The sequence below is a fragment of the Enhydra lutris genome, unplaced genomic scaffold (genome assembly GCF_002288905.1).
Source record: "Enhydra lutris kenyoni isolate GAN:26980312 unplaced genomic scaffold, ASM228890v2 scaffoldscaffold22, whole genome shotgun sequence".
NCBI classification, from domain to species: Eukaryota; Metazoa; Chordata; class Mammalia; order Carnivora; family Mustelidae; genus Enhydra; species Enhydra lutris.
Genome location: NW_019154106.1, coordinates 1,416,743 through 1,430,058, shown reverse-complemented (window position 1 = coordinate 1,430,058; position 13,316 = coordinate 1,416,743). Strand labels below are relative to the sequence as shown.

Genomic DNA, 13,316 nt, shown 5'->3' with positions numbered 1-13,316 from the left:
ATGGCCCCTGGCTCGCCCGAGCGCAGCTGTGAGGGATTTGGTGTTCCCTAGCAAATGCAATTAGGCTGTTTCCTGTGTCTGTGCTGGCTCTCCCGCGGCCATCGGTTCAGCCCCGGGGGCCGTGGAGTGCGGTCCTGCATCGGGGTCCGCCACGGGGCCTCGCTCTACCCGGGGCAGCAGCGTGGGCAGACCCCAACGGGCCCCAGGAAGGCTCAGAGCTCCCCATCCTCGGTCGGGGGGACCCCCAGCCCAGGGGCTGCCCCTGCTGGACATGTCCACTGTCTCCCAGCCCCGACTCGAGGGGCCAGCCCCCTCTCTCCTCCCTCTGCAGCACCCCCTCGTGGTCCCCCCGGCAGGGTCGGAGGATGGGGGATGGAGTCTGAGCCGGCCTGGCCCCTCCAGCCGTCAGCTGTCCTGCCCTTCCCTCCCCTGCCCTGTGGGCTCCGTCCCTGCTTGACTGTCCCGGCAGGTGGCTGTGGGGTACCCACCTGTCTCTGGTGCCCAAAGCCGGGCTCAGAGTCATGGGGAGAGCTTGGGGGCTGGGCTTGGGGGCCAGGCAGGGCACCTGTCTTAGGAGAATTCTTCTTTTAGGCTTGCAGGAGACCCTCTTGGCCACAGGGGACCTGGGCACAGTGGGTGAGAGCTGCCCAAGAGGCCTGGGGAGTGGGACCAGACATCCGCCAGGAGCGGGGAACACAGGTCTCCCCACAGACCACCAAGGTCTCTGTCCCCTCATGCCCTGCCCCCCTACTGTCCCCTGGGGTGGACACTTGCAGAGCGACTGGTCCCCCAAGTGACCATAGAGCCCATGAGGGAAGGCACAGCATGGGGGAGAAGGAGCCCACGGAGAGGCCTTCTTAGCGCTGGCTTCCGGGGATCCCCAACTACCAGAGAGCAGGTCCCCCAAGGGCAGAGGTCGGTGGCCCCGTCAGGGAGTTCCAGGGAAGGCAGTGGTGGCTGGGCTACCACGAGGGTGCCCCCAACGGCTCATGCAAGGCACAGTCCTGCCCCAGGCTGTGTGGGAGGTTCTGTGGGTGTGGCATGGCCTGGGTACCGGCTGTCACTCGTCCTTGCAGAGAGGCACAAGGGTGCCCCTGTGGGGGTGAGCCCGGAGTACAAAGGCAGTGCCAAAGAGGCAGGTGGGCAGTGGGGGAGGCAGGAGGGGGCCGGAGGAGATGAGCTGGCAGGAGGGGGAAGGACGAGGCACACGCTGCCGCCCCAGGCCTGGGGTGTGGACAGGGGAGCTGCCGGGAACCTCGCTCCCCCATGCCCCACCCGCCTGCCCTGGCGCGGGTCCAGCCCACGCTCCTGGCCATCCCTCATCCAGCAGCACCTTTCTGGGTGTGCCTGTGTCCCGCTGCGCATGGGCAGAGATGACCCCTTTCCTCGACAGCACAGGCAGTGGGCAGGCCAGGGAGACAGCGCCCTGGGCAGCCCAACCCCATTGCCCGGAGAGCCCAGGAGGTGACCTTGAACTTGGGTCTGAAAGATGAGCTGGGGTTCGTGGGCCAGGGAGAGGGTACAGTGAGAGCAGAGCCATGAAGGCCGGTGGCCGGAGTGCTCGGTGCAGTCATGGCCAGAGAGGGGCAGCTGTGGGGAGATGGAGAGGAGGGTCTCTGAGTCCCCTGTGGGGCACAAGTGGGCTGGGAGGGGGAGCTACCAGCCAGGAAGGTGGTGTGGGTAAAGGGGCAGCAGCCTCCCAGGAGGGAAGAGGGGTTCTGGGGGTGGGTGAATTGGGGGGAGGCCCCAAGTTGAGCTTGGGCCAGCAGAGAGTGGGGGGCATGGGAGCTCCTGGGGAGATGGTCAGGAGGGACTGCAGGTGAGGAGGGACCCAGGCTGGGGAGAGCCCAGGGGATGAGTCACCCCTCAGGGAGCTGAGGGGCAGCCGTGGGGCACCAGGGTTCTGGGGTGACCAGGGAGCAGAGAGTGGCCACGGCCGCAGGGAAAGGCCTGGAGTACAAGCCCCTCGGCCCCTTCCGGTCTCTGTCCCTCCTCCTCCAGGCTGGGTGCCTCACAGGGGTGGAGACAGTCTGGGCCTGCACCCCACCCCAGGGCCTCGGTGTCCCTGCAAGAGCACTCAGCTCTGCCCCTGCGGGGCGGGAGAGCAGCCCCTCCTGACCCTCCCCTTTGCAGTCACTCCCGGAACAGGCAGCACAGTGGGGCGGCACCCAGCAGCCTGGGGGTGATGTTAGGTCTCTGGGAGACCCAGGGCAGGGCAGCTGGGGACCCTGGGGGCTCTGGGAGGTTCTAAGCAGGAAAGAGCTCGGTGGAAGGCAGTTGGAGGGGACACGAGGTGGGGGGACATGTTGCCCTCCCTGGGGCAAGGAGGATGGGGGCTGAGCGGAGGGAAACATAGGAGGTCACCCCAGGAGGTGGGGCTGTGGCTTTAGTCCCTCTGACCCCTTTCTCAGGGTGAGGCACCGGGCCCAGCCTCGGCTCCCCAGGGCCCAACCTCGGCTCCCCGGGCCGCCCTAGCTCCGACTGCCTCTTGACTGGTGCTATTGGGAGACTTGGCCCCCCAAGAGGAAGCTGGAGCGCCACGGGGGCAGGGCCTGGCCCGCACCCCTCACCGCACCCCTCCTGGTTCTGGTGGTAGGTCTCATCTGAGAAGCCTCCCCAGAGGAGGGGACATTTGCCGGCAGAGCTAGCTTCCCCCTCCCACAGAGGGGCTGGCTCCCCAAAAGGCACAGGCTGGCCCTGAGGTGTGGGGCGGGAGTGAGGCCCCAAGGGGCTGGTGCTGGGGGACATGGGGCACAGTCGCTGCCTCCGGGAGCCCACAGCTGGCCAGATAATGCGCTCTCAAGCTGTGAGCCCCAGGCCAGGCTGTCCTAAGGTGACCCCACCCACACTCTAGCTCCTTCCCGGCCTCAGGCAGGGGAACAGAGCCCTGTGGCCTGGGCAGGGGCTCTGGGCTCGTCCCTCCGGTGGGAAGGGCCAGGCGGCCGGCGTGCTGGCATCTTTCCTTCCACGTGAGCCCTGGGACCCCAGCCAGGACCACCTTCCGCCCGGGCAGTCCCTTCTCGCAGCTGAGGCTGGCCCGTCCTCAATCAGAGCGTCATCTCTGCGGGACCCTCCCCCGGCCTCTTCATCCAGCGCCCCCTCGTCTTCCCACAGTGGGGCAGCCCTTGTCGGGGGAGCCCTCAGCTGCCCCACACAGCCCCCAAAGCCAAGGGATCCCCCTTTAGCCCTTCTTTCCTGGCCGGCCCCAGGAGCGGACTGGGGAGTGTGGCCCCTGCCTCTGACCTCAGGTCACCAGGGACCCCCCAGGGGCCGTGGGGGCAGGCCCTGTTCAGCCCAAGACGGCCCCACCCCGGGCTCAAAATGCCACCTGGTTGTCACCCCATTCAGGGGGGACCTTCACCCCAGTTTACAGCTGAAGAGTGGGGTCGGGAGGTCTCCCTTGGGAAGGGGAACCAGGAGACCACAGCCATGGCTGCCACCGTCCCCAGCCTCCCTCCCTGGGCCGGGGTCCCCTCAGTGACAGTCCCGTATCTGTCACCTTCTCCATAACCTCCCAGGCAGCCCAAGTGCCTCCTGTTCCAGCCCCCTGCTTACAGGCCTGGGCAGGCCTGTCCCCCAATTCGCCCCTTCCCTCCGCCCTGGGCTCCGGCCCCCTCCCCGAGCCGGCTCTCCATCCGTCAGGGAGCTGGGGCCCACAGTGGGGTCCGGGACCTTCGGGGCTGCCAGGAAAGCCAGTGCTGACCTCTAGGTGAGGCTCAGGGACCCCAGGAGAGCCCCTGTTTGGAGCCGGGGGGTGGGGAATGCCTGCAGGAAGTCCCCTCAGAGGAAGGGCACCTGTGCCTGTGCCTGGGCCGGCCTGGAAGGACAGGGGATGTGGATGGCGACACCTGTCAGAAAGGACAGGGCAGCAAGTCAGCATGTCGCCCCTCCTCTCTGTCCCCACGCCCCTCCCGGGTGACCCACAGTCCCAGCACATCCCACGCAGGCACCCCTTGGGGATAGAGTCGTGCAGAGGGCACATATCCCCATGGGATCCCTTCCTCCCACATCCCATTCCAGACGCGCCCAGTCCCAACCTGCTCCCTGCCCCGCGCTGAGCGGCTCCGTTGGTGGCTGGCACGCCCGCCCGCCTGCCCGCCCGCCATCCACGCAGATGGGAGCTGCCCGAGCTATAGGGCTCTGGGCCAGATGGGTCCCTCCCTTGATACCCCCTGTGCAGCCCAGCCCCCAGTTTCCTGCCACGACTGTCTCCCCGGACCTGCCGTGTCCTGGCTTCCTGGACCCGTGAAGGCCCTGTGGGGACCAGCCTCCAAATGCTGGTCAGGGCAGCCCCAGGCCAGGCCAGCCCATCACACCGCAGGCCCCGAAGGTGTCCAGGCCAGGCGGACAGACCCTGGTCGTCTGCTCTGATGGCCCGACTGAGAGCGTGCCATGCAGGGGGCGGGGGGTGGGGTCCCTGCTCCCCTGGTGCCCACCCACCGGGGACAGATCCAGCCTGAGGGAGAAGAAGGTAGTGCCCCCAAAACCTACCTAGAGGGGCTTTGCCCGGTCAGGGGTCCCCTTTACAGTCTGGCTCCACCGAGCCCCGAACCGTGGTCCCACAAAGAGCTTTGGGCCCCCAAGCCCCTCTCTCCCAGGATTCCCCCTGGTGCACAGAGGCTGGCTCCGGGACCGTCCCCTTCTGCCCCAGAGTGGGGTCTGGAACCGAGCCTGACATCCTGCTGGCTGGCCCATCACCTCCCTGTAGCTGGGGGTCCTACCTCCTGGGACGTGCTTCCCGGTCAGCCTCCTTGCCCCTCTGGGCCTGGGGTCAGAGGTCAAGCCCCTTCCCTCTTCAGGTCCGGCCTGCCTGCTGGACGCTGGTGTGGCTGTTCCCGTCTCTGCCCCGCGCTCAGTAATCGCCGTTGTCCCTGCTCTGGGTCCCTGACCACAGCGCTGCAGGGGTCTGGGCCAAGTGTCGCGGCCGCCCAGGAGCCCGCCGGGCACCCCGCCCACCGCCACGCCTGTGCCGCACTCAGGACCCCCTCTGGGACCGCGCAGGGGGCTGACCACAGGGCGCCCCGGCTGCTGGCAGCCCCCGCCTCGCCTCCGGGCCCGGCCCAGGCTCTCTTGGCGCTGGCCGGCCCTCCAGGGGAGCTCGTCCCTCCCGAGCCAGGCTGGGGCTGCCTGGCAGGTCTCACTGCGCCCACGAGGCCAGGCTCCGGCACATTCCGTGACACGCGGCTGGTAGCTGGCACCGGCTGCCGCCTCGGCCACCCCTCCCCACTTTCATCTTGCCCAGGGCCGGGCGGGGGGGGCACCCGGGTTTTCCCGACAGCCCAGGGTCCCTCGCACGGCTCTCCTTCTTGGCCCATCCCGGGGTCTCCAGACCCGGCCCCCAAGTGCGCGGAGCCACTCGACCCCCTGCCTGAAACTGCCGTCCGTTTCTGCCGCAGGAGCCTGGGGCCCAGCCTGCCCTCTCTCCGCCCTCTGCTGCCCTCACGCCCTCCCCTCTGCACAGAGCATCAGGGGCTCGGGGCGATGCCGCCCCCTGAGCGCCCGACATGCCACGAGACTGCCTGAGCCTCAGCTTCCCTGTGCACACAAATGGGTACACGGGGCCAGCCCGGGACGGTCTGCTGGCTCGGGCCTCTGTCCCTGAGGACCCCGCCAGGAGCTGGGGGCTATGTGGTCCCTTCACAGCCAGCATGCGGCGCGTCACCCCATTACAGGAGACGAAGTGGAGCTTAGCAGGAAGGGGCCCGAACTGGGGGTCCCCCCTCCAGCCACAAGGAAGGTGTGCCAGGGTTCCGGCCCCACAGCTCCCGCAGGCTGGTACCTGCAGGAGGGTCAGGGCGGGAGAGCCTGGGCCCCATGCATGCGGCCCCAGTCCAGATGCCGGCATCCCTCCCTCGGTCCCCTTCCCCATCCTTCCTTCCCACAGGGGTTTTCTCTCCTCCTCTCCACCCTCTCTTGGCCTCACTGGCTTCCCTCCCTCCTTTCTTGCGGGTCCCCACGGCTTCCTGCCATCTTCCTGGGGGGCCAGGAGCAGGCAGTGGACGGGGCCGTCCCACCTCCCACACTCAGCACCCATGGCACCTGGCCCTTGGGGCCTCCTTCCCTCCGCTGCTGGGGACAGCATGGGACAGACGGCGTGGGGCAGACAGCGTGAGAGAAATAGGGTGGGAAGGGACATCATGGGATGGACAGTGTGGGAGGGGACAGTGTGGGAGGGGCACTGTGGGAGGGGACAGTGTGGGAGGGGACACATGGGAGGGGACAGTGTGGGAGGGAAAGCGAGGGAGAGGACCATGGGGGGGCAGTATGGGACAGTGTGGGAGGGATAGTGGGAGGGGACACTGTGGGAGGGGACAGTGTGGGAGGGACAGTGTGGGAGGGGACACATGGGAGGGGATAGTGTGGGAGGGACAGCGTGGGAGGGACCCTATGGGAGGGGCTGCTGAGTGTCCACAGCACCCGTTGCCCCCAACACACCCTGATGTCCTGCCCTATCCCTTCTCTTTGTTGTTTTCACTCAACCTCTCCCTCCTCTTGGCCACCATCCTGTCCCATCCCATCCCCTTGTCCCATCCTGTCCTGTCTCATCTTGTCCCTGCCCTCATCCCATTCCCAGTCCTGTCTGTATCTTGTCCCATTTCATCCCCATCCTATTCTTGTCCTCTCCCCCTCCTGTCCCCCTCCTGTCCCCTTCCTGCTCCCACCAAACCCCCATTCCTGTCCTGCCTTGTCTTATCCCTGTCCAGTCCTCATCCCGTTTCTATCCAATTCCCATCCCTGTCCTCTCCTGTCTTGTCTTATCCCTGTCCTGTCCCCATTCCTGTCCCTGTCCTATCCCATCCTGTCCATCCTGTCCCCATTTTGTCCCCATCACTGTCCCTGTCCTACCCCAACCCCATCCTGCCCTGTTCCTGTCCTGTCCCCATCCTGTCCCTGTCCCTGCCCTGTCCCCAGCCCTGTCCTATCCCAATCCCATCCTGCCCTGCCCCCGTCCTGTCCCAGTCCTATCCCCATCTCATCCTGCCCTGTCCCTGCCCTGTACCCATCCTGTGCCTGTCCCATCCCTTCCCCATCACTGCATGCCCTCTTTCTACCTTCACAGGGACCTCCCACCCCACCCCTCCTCTTTGTCCTCCGTCACTCTCTCACTTCTGTTCTCTCTTTTCATCTCCCCCTCCCCTCCATACCTGGTAGAACACACTTTGGGAGAGCCTCGCAGCCCACTGGGGACAAAACCCCTGGCCCCCCACCTCACCGCCAGGCTACCTTAGGACCTCTCCCTTCCCAGGTAGACAGCATCCCTCCCAGCCGCACTTTTGCCTTCCGGGGTGGCCCGCGGTCTGATCCCACACTCCATCTGCCCCAAGGGGCCACCGAGGGCTTCCCCCACACCCAGCTCCCACCTGTGCCCCTGACACCTGCGTGAGCTGGCCCCAGGCCACCCACCTGTGCTGAGCCACTCCACGCTCCCCGAGCTGTTCCGGGGAGCCCTGCCCACTCCAGCCACCCCTCGGGGCCCGGGGGGCCACGGGCTGCCTTCTCGAGGCTCTGGCAGGGGCATGGGGAGGGGAGCGAGCCCTCAGGTGCCCAGTGCCCCCGGGCTGCCGCCTGCTCGCTGCCCTGTCCTGCTCTGCTGGCGGGACGGGACTGGAGCCTGAACCTCAGGGCTCTGGGCTCCGGCCCTGACGCCCTGCCCAGGGGGTTGGGCCACTCAGTCCTCGCGCCCCCGTGATGCCAGCTCGTCCGGGCTCCTGGGGCAGCTCTGGCCGACGGACCGCCTGGTCCCGGGGCAGCACCACCCACCAGACGCCCGGGCTCTGCCAGGGCCAGGGCCAGCCCCCCTCCCCTCTGTGGGGCCCTGGGTGGGCCCGAGGCAGCCACGCCCCTTTGGACACTGGTTTTGGAAGCCTGGCTTCCCCCGCCCCACCCCCCACCGCCTCCTCAGGCTGGCCTGTCCCTGGCCCTGCTGGCCACACTGGGGTCCCGGAGGCCTCCCAGACCTGGCTGCCCAGGGTGGGAGGCCGGGCACGAGGATTGCCGGGTGCCTATGGTGGACGTGTGCCCAGAGCAGTGGGCAGAGGGCGTTTGCCTCAGGGCTCCTCCAGCTCCCAAAGCCTCCCTGGGGGGGACCAGGAGCCCAAATGCCAAGAGAGACACCAGCAGGGGGACCCAGCCAGCCCCTCTGGTCTGTGCCAGACAAAGCCCCCCATCCCAAAGCCAGGCCCCCAGAGAGCCTTGGACCAGGCAGGCAGCCGGAGCCCAGGGGGCCTGTGGGACCACAAGCTGCCCCCTGCTTGTCCGGAATGCCGGCCTGGCCCAGGCTGAGCATCAGACGGCCAGGCGCAGTAGGAGGGGACAGAGGGATGGAGCCAGGTCTGGGGGCACAGCGGGAAGAGTCGGCCCGGCCGGCCACCTGAAGCCTCCTCCTGGGCAGTGACAGCCGGCGGGGACCTGCGTGGCAGCCACAGGGATGGTGCCGAGCTGAGATGGGGACACAGGTGGGCACGGAGACAAGTGCCCCTGCCCAGGCCCATTTTTAATCTACTGAAACTGGACCCGGTTTGCCCCCACCCCCACCCCTGCTGACTTCCTGAGCCCATCACAGGGAGGGGCCTCACCCTGCACCCGGGCGGGACCTGGCGAAGGAGTAAGGCGATGCCCGGGGCACGGTTGACAGGACCCCCTCAGCCCCCGAGTGACCCTGGGACAAGTCGCTAGCCTCTGTGAGCCTGGTGTTCTGCCTATCCAACAGGGACCGGGGCCACCTGCCTGGGCTTCGGGAAGTGAAGCCCGTGGGAGGCAAGACAGGTGCGAAGGTCGGTGAGGGGGCGGGAGTGCCACGAGCCGCCTGGGCCCTGGAGTCCACCGGCGGGAGCAGAACACCAGGCCCAGGGCTGGTCCACGCCTGTGAGCGTTTTTGTGCAAGCCGAGTGACCTGCCCGCTGGGGCTGGACGCAGACCCCCCACTGCCACGCCTCGGGAAAGACTCTCCCTGCTCCCCACCCAGCCCCCAGCAGCAGGGTGGTGCACGGAGCTCAGAGGGGCACGTCCTTCTGTCTCTGTTTTGCCTCTGCAGGTCCCCCAGGGGCTCGGGGCTCTCTCCCCAGGCTGCCCCCGCCCTCAGCCGAGCTGGGGCTGCACATTCGATGCCCCGTCGGTGCCTCCACTGCCCCCACCAGGGTAACGCTGGGCTTGGGAGCAGAGCCAAAGCCACTTGGACAGACATTTGTGACCCAGATTCTCCTGGGACGAGGAGTGTGAGTGCAGCCCACCTGGGGACTCTTCCTGTCAATCCCCAGCAGACCATATGACTGCCCTCTTGGGCCTCAGTTTCCCCATTTGTTAAGTTGTGAGACTCCGGTATTGACCCTAGGCACCTGTTAGTCCTTGGGCTTTCTGGAGAGGGATAGGAGCTGTATCCCCTGGGAGGACACATCCCAGCTGGGCAGGGAGGAAGAGCCTTGGCTGGGGGTCTCCGAGCCAGTAGCACCAGGGCGGGCCTGGCCGAGCCAGGAAAGAACAGGGGTGAAGCCCAGGAGCGGGGTCCACCTTACGAGTGGACAGGGTGGGGATGCGGGGGCCATGGCCAGCAGGGGACTCCCCCAGACCCTGTAGCTGGTCCTGACTTGAATGGTGGCCCCTGGGCCATGCCTAGGTGGGGCCAGGAGAGCTGTCACTCAGCGTCTGAAGGACCCGACTGGCGGGAACTGGAGGGGTCTGGGGTGGCTCTCTGCCCACCTGCACACCCTGTCTCTCCTCCCTCCCAGAGTCGAGGTGTGGGTGGAGCTGAGGAGGCTGAGATGCCTGTGTCCCTCCCTCCAGGAGCCTGCAGTCTGCCCAGCACGCTCCTCACCATTGGAAGAGAAGCCAAAGCAAGCAGCATGGAGGAGGCAGCGTTTCAGCTGGGCCTTAGATGCCTGGAAGGGTAGAGGAGGAGGAAGGGCACTGCAGGCGGCTCAGAGTAAAGTGTCAAGCACCCCGTGGTATGGAGCGGTGGCTCCGGGCCCGACTCTGGCCCCTTGTTTTGGCTCTTTCTACTCCCCTTTGAGGTGGGTGACACCACGCCACCATTTTATAAAGGAGGACACTGAGGCCGAGAGAGGACAGGGTCCTGGACCGAAGCCTGAGACATAGGAGCCAGGACTCCGGCCCAGAGAAAATCGGACTCCGAGGCCCAAGCACTCACCACAGCCCCGTGGCGCTTCCCACGCAGGGCTGGTGTGCTAAGGGGGGTGGTGAGTGCGGCCACAAGGTCCGGCATCATCATCTGTAAAGGAAGGGCGACAGAACAGTCCCAGGAGCCAGGGGAGCCCAGGCGAGGCCTTGGAAGCGTGCCAAGGACACCGTGCACGTCCTGGGAGCAGCAGACCAGGCCAGAGGCCCCGGGGTCAGGGGAAGGCGCCTGGAAGGACAGCGGTCCTGCGCCGGCCAGGCGGGCACGCAGGTGGGGAAGAGCGCAGGCCGCGTGCACACACCCAGCACACGTGTGCACCCCTCACCCTGGCCTGGGTGCCCGGGCTCCTGGCCCTGTGGCCCGGCCCTGCCCGCCCTGCCCCAGCCTGGGCCGGGGGGCACCTACCTCACCAGCTTGTCCAGGCCCCATTTGCTGGAACTCCTCAGGAGGGCCGAGCCGCTCATGCTGCTGGCGGCCACCCGCGGGCCGGCGACCTGGCCTGACCCCAGCCCTGGGGACGCGGCAGCTCCTTCTTCAAAGGCCGAGAAGGCCGCCTGCCTCTGTCTGCCGCCCCCCCTGCCGCTCCCCTGCTCCTCCTCCTGCCACTTGGACCCCTCCCGCCCCTCCTCTCTCCTTTCTTCCTCCTGTCCCCTCCTTCGCTCTCGTGTCCCCGTCCCCCGGTCCAAGCCGTCTCTCCGTCCGGCTGGCCGTCTGGGCTCTCTGATGTCCACACCCCCTCCCTGTCTGCGTGCCCTGTCTCCCCGTCTGTGGCCTGTGTCTGTCCACCCGGGGCCCTCTCGTCCTGGGGGTCCCCAGGGCTGACTCCCCGTTAGCCGCCCCGGGCTGCTGGGTGCCCGTCTGTCTGTCCCCGTCTGTGCGGCCTCACGGACTCTGTGGGTCTCTCCTTCAGGACGTTTAGCAGCTGCTTCCCTTTTGTTCCCCCCCAGCCCCCTTCTCCCCCCTCAGCCTCCTCCCCCTCCCCCTCCTTCCGAGACTAGTAAAAATGTCAGAGGAAAACCCTCCAGCCCAGCAGCCCCGGGGCTCAGCAGGACCTCAGCGGCCTGGGGTGGGCACGGTCCCCCTTTGGTCACCTTGGCGGCCGCTCAGGCCTCACTCTTCCGCCCGCCAGCTCATCCCCACCACTGGCAGGGCATCGGGGCGCCCCCCTTGGCCTCTCCATCCCTCTGTGCCTCTCCCCTCGCTCTGGGCCTGGCCTGGCCAACCCTTTGGCCCTCCTCTTGTCCTCGCCTTTATGGATCTTTTGGGTCAAGCCCCCCTGCCCTGCACCTCTTCCCTGCCCTACGTGCTCCCAGCCTGGGCCTTCTGCTCCTTCCCTGCCGGCCCCCAGCCCTCCCTGCTTCCACACTCAGACCCTGTCTCCTCTCCTCTCCCTCTGTCTCTCTCTGCCCCTATCTCTGTTCCCCTCCCTCCCCCTCCTTCCCTCCCCCTCCCCCCCCCCCCCCCCCCTCCCTCTTCTCCCTCTCCCCCCTCCCTCCCTCCCCCTCCCTCCCTCCCCTCCCTCTTGGTTCTCCAGTTTTCCCCTTGTTTATGCCCAGCTCTCTGCTCCACTTATCACCTCGAGGGGGAATCCTCTCTGCTCCCCAAATGGGGAGGTTACTGCCCCCCACCCCGGCACCCGCCACACTGCACTGGGAGGTCAGAGCAGGGAGACCCCAGAGGCAGGGACAAACACGGCCTGCCCCGGTTGGTAGCGGAGAGCATGCTCCCAGGGGGACCGGTGGGCACAAGGTCAGCATGGTGCCCTGGCCTGCGGGCCCCCTGCCCCTCATGCTCCGGCCAAGGCCCAGGAGGCCCAGCCCAGCCCACTGTTCCTCTGGTTGGGCTTAGTCGCCGTGACTCACTTGAGAAGGCTCGCGGGCGAGTGACCGGACGAGGCGGGTACGGGACTCATGTCTGCGGGGCGTCACCGAGCCCAGCTCAGTGCCCAGCAGTCACGTCCAGCAGCGTGGCCCAGCTACCCACCCTCACAGCCGCTGCACCAGGTCCTGCTTGGGGAAACCGAGGCTCAGACTAGTGTCCAAGTGCGCAGAGCTGGGGCCGACAGAGCTAGAACCGTGAGCCGGGGGGCTGACCGCCCGCCCCACTGCCCTCCATCCCCGGGGCACGGAGGAACGGCCCCTCTCACTTCCCCGGCTGGCCGGGCCTCGGCTGGGCCAGGGGGCCAGGGCCAAGAGCACCTGGGGGACATGAGGCTGGATGGGGTGCGGCTAAGATCAGACAGGCCAGCAGCGCACTTGCAAGCAAGTCATGGCAGCCACGTGGCCTGTAGCTCTGGTCCGTGGTGACTCAGGTGGTGGCTGGCTGGTGTAGACTTTGTGTGCGTCCTGAAGTCTGATTCATCCCCCTGCCTCTACCCACACACACCAGGCTGTGTCCTATGACCAGCCCTGGAGGGGAGTTCACAGCTCTCTCCTCTCACAGTCCCCGGGGAGCCAGAGAATGTGGGGGTGTGCCCCAGAAGCAGCTGGGCCCACCGTCCGTCCCCAGCATCCATACAGAGCTACAGAAGTGTCAAGGTTCTAGAGGAACGTGGAGAAGGGAAAGGTGAGTGGGGCGGTGGGGTCGGCCCTCAGGTGGAGCCAGATCGCCCAAGGGAAGTGAGCCTGTGCTTCATTTCCATCGCAACGTACGCATCTCCCCCTTGCCTCCTGCTCTTGGTTCTGGAATCCCAGTCACAGACAGCCAGGAAGGAAATGTGCCAAGACATATTTTGGTTCAAAAGAAGGAAAAATATTCCCATGGGGAGAAGGCTGCCTTGGAATGGCAGGAGTTCTCTGTCACTAAGAACTTAAAATACAATTACTTGATTATCTATCAGAAATGCTGATGGGTGGGAGGTGGCAAAACCAGACCTTTAAATGCAGGGGCCAGCATCCATAGCTTCATAATTAGGGCACGCCCTACCAGGAGCAAAAGGGCAGGGTGTTTGTCACCAACTCTACTGTTACTCACCCATGCATATATCCATCAATCCATCTCCCACTCCTCCATCATTCATTCATTCTATCGTTCATCACCTATCCACCCACCCACCCATCCATCCATCCACTCACCCACCCACCCATCCATCCATCCCCCTATTTACCTATCCACCCATCTATCCAACCACCAGTCAATCCATCCATCCATCCATCCATCCATCCATCCCCTCACCCATCCATCC

At 66.4% G+C, this 13,316-nt stretch overlaps 1 protein-coding gene across 4 annotated transcripts in view; it reads right to left on the bottom strand.

Moving 5' to 3' along the window:
• The window catches only part of LOC111150310 (lymphocyte-specific protein 1), a 36,936-nt gene that overhangs the window by 14,638 nt on the left and 8,982 nt on the right, over nt 1-13,316 (bottom strand). The window contains exon 1 of one of the 4 annotated variants that reach the window (XM_022507762.1): nt 10,538-10,706. The exons of the other annotated variants lie outside the window; for them this stretch is intronic. Within the exon in view, the coding sequence (XP_022363470.1) occupies nt 10,538-10,596 (59 nt within the window). The 5' untranslated portion in view covers nt 10,597-10,706. Of the gene's footprint in view, nt 1-10,537; nt 10,707-13,316 lie in introns of those variants that run through there. 4 annotated transcript variants of the gene reach the window in all.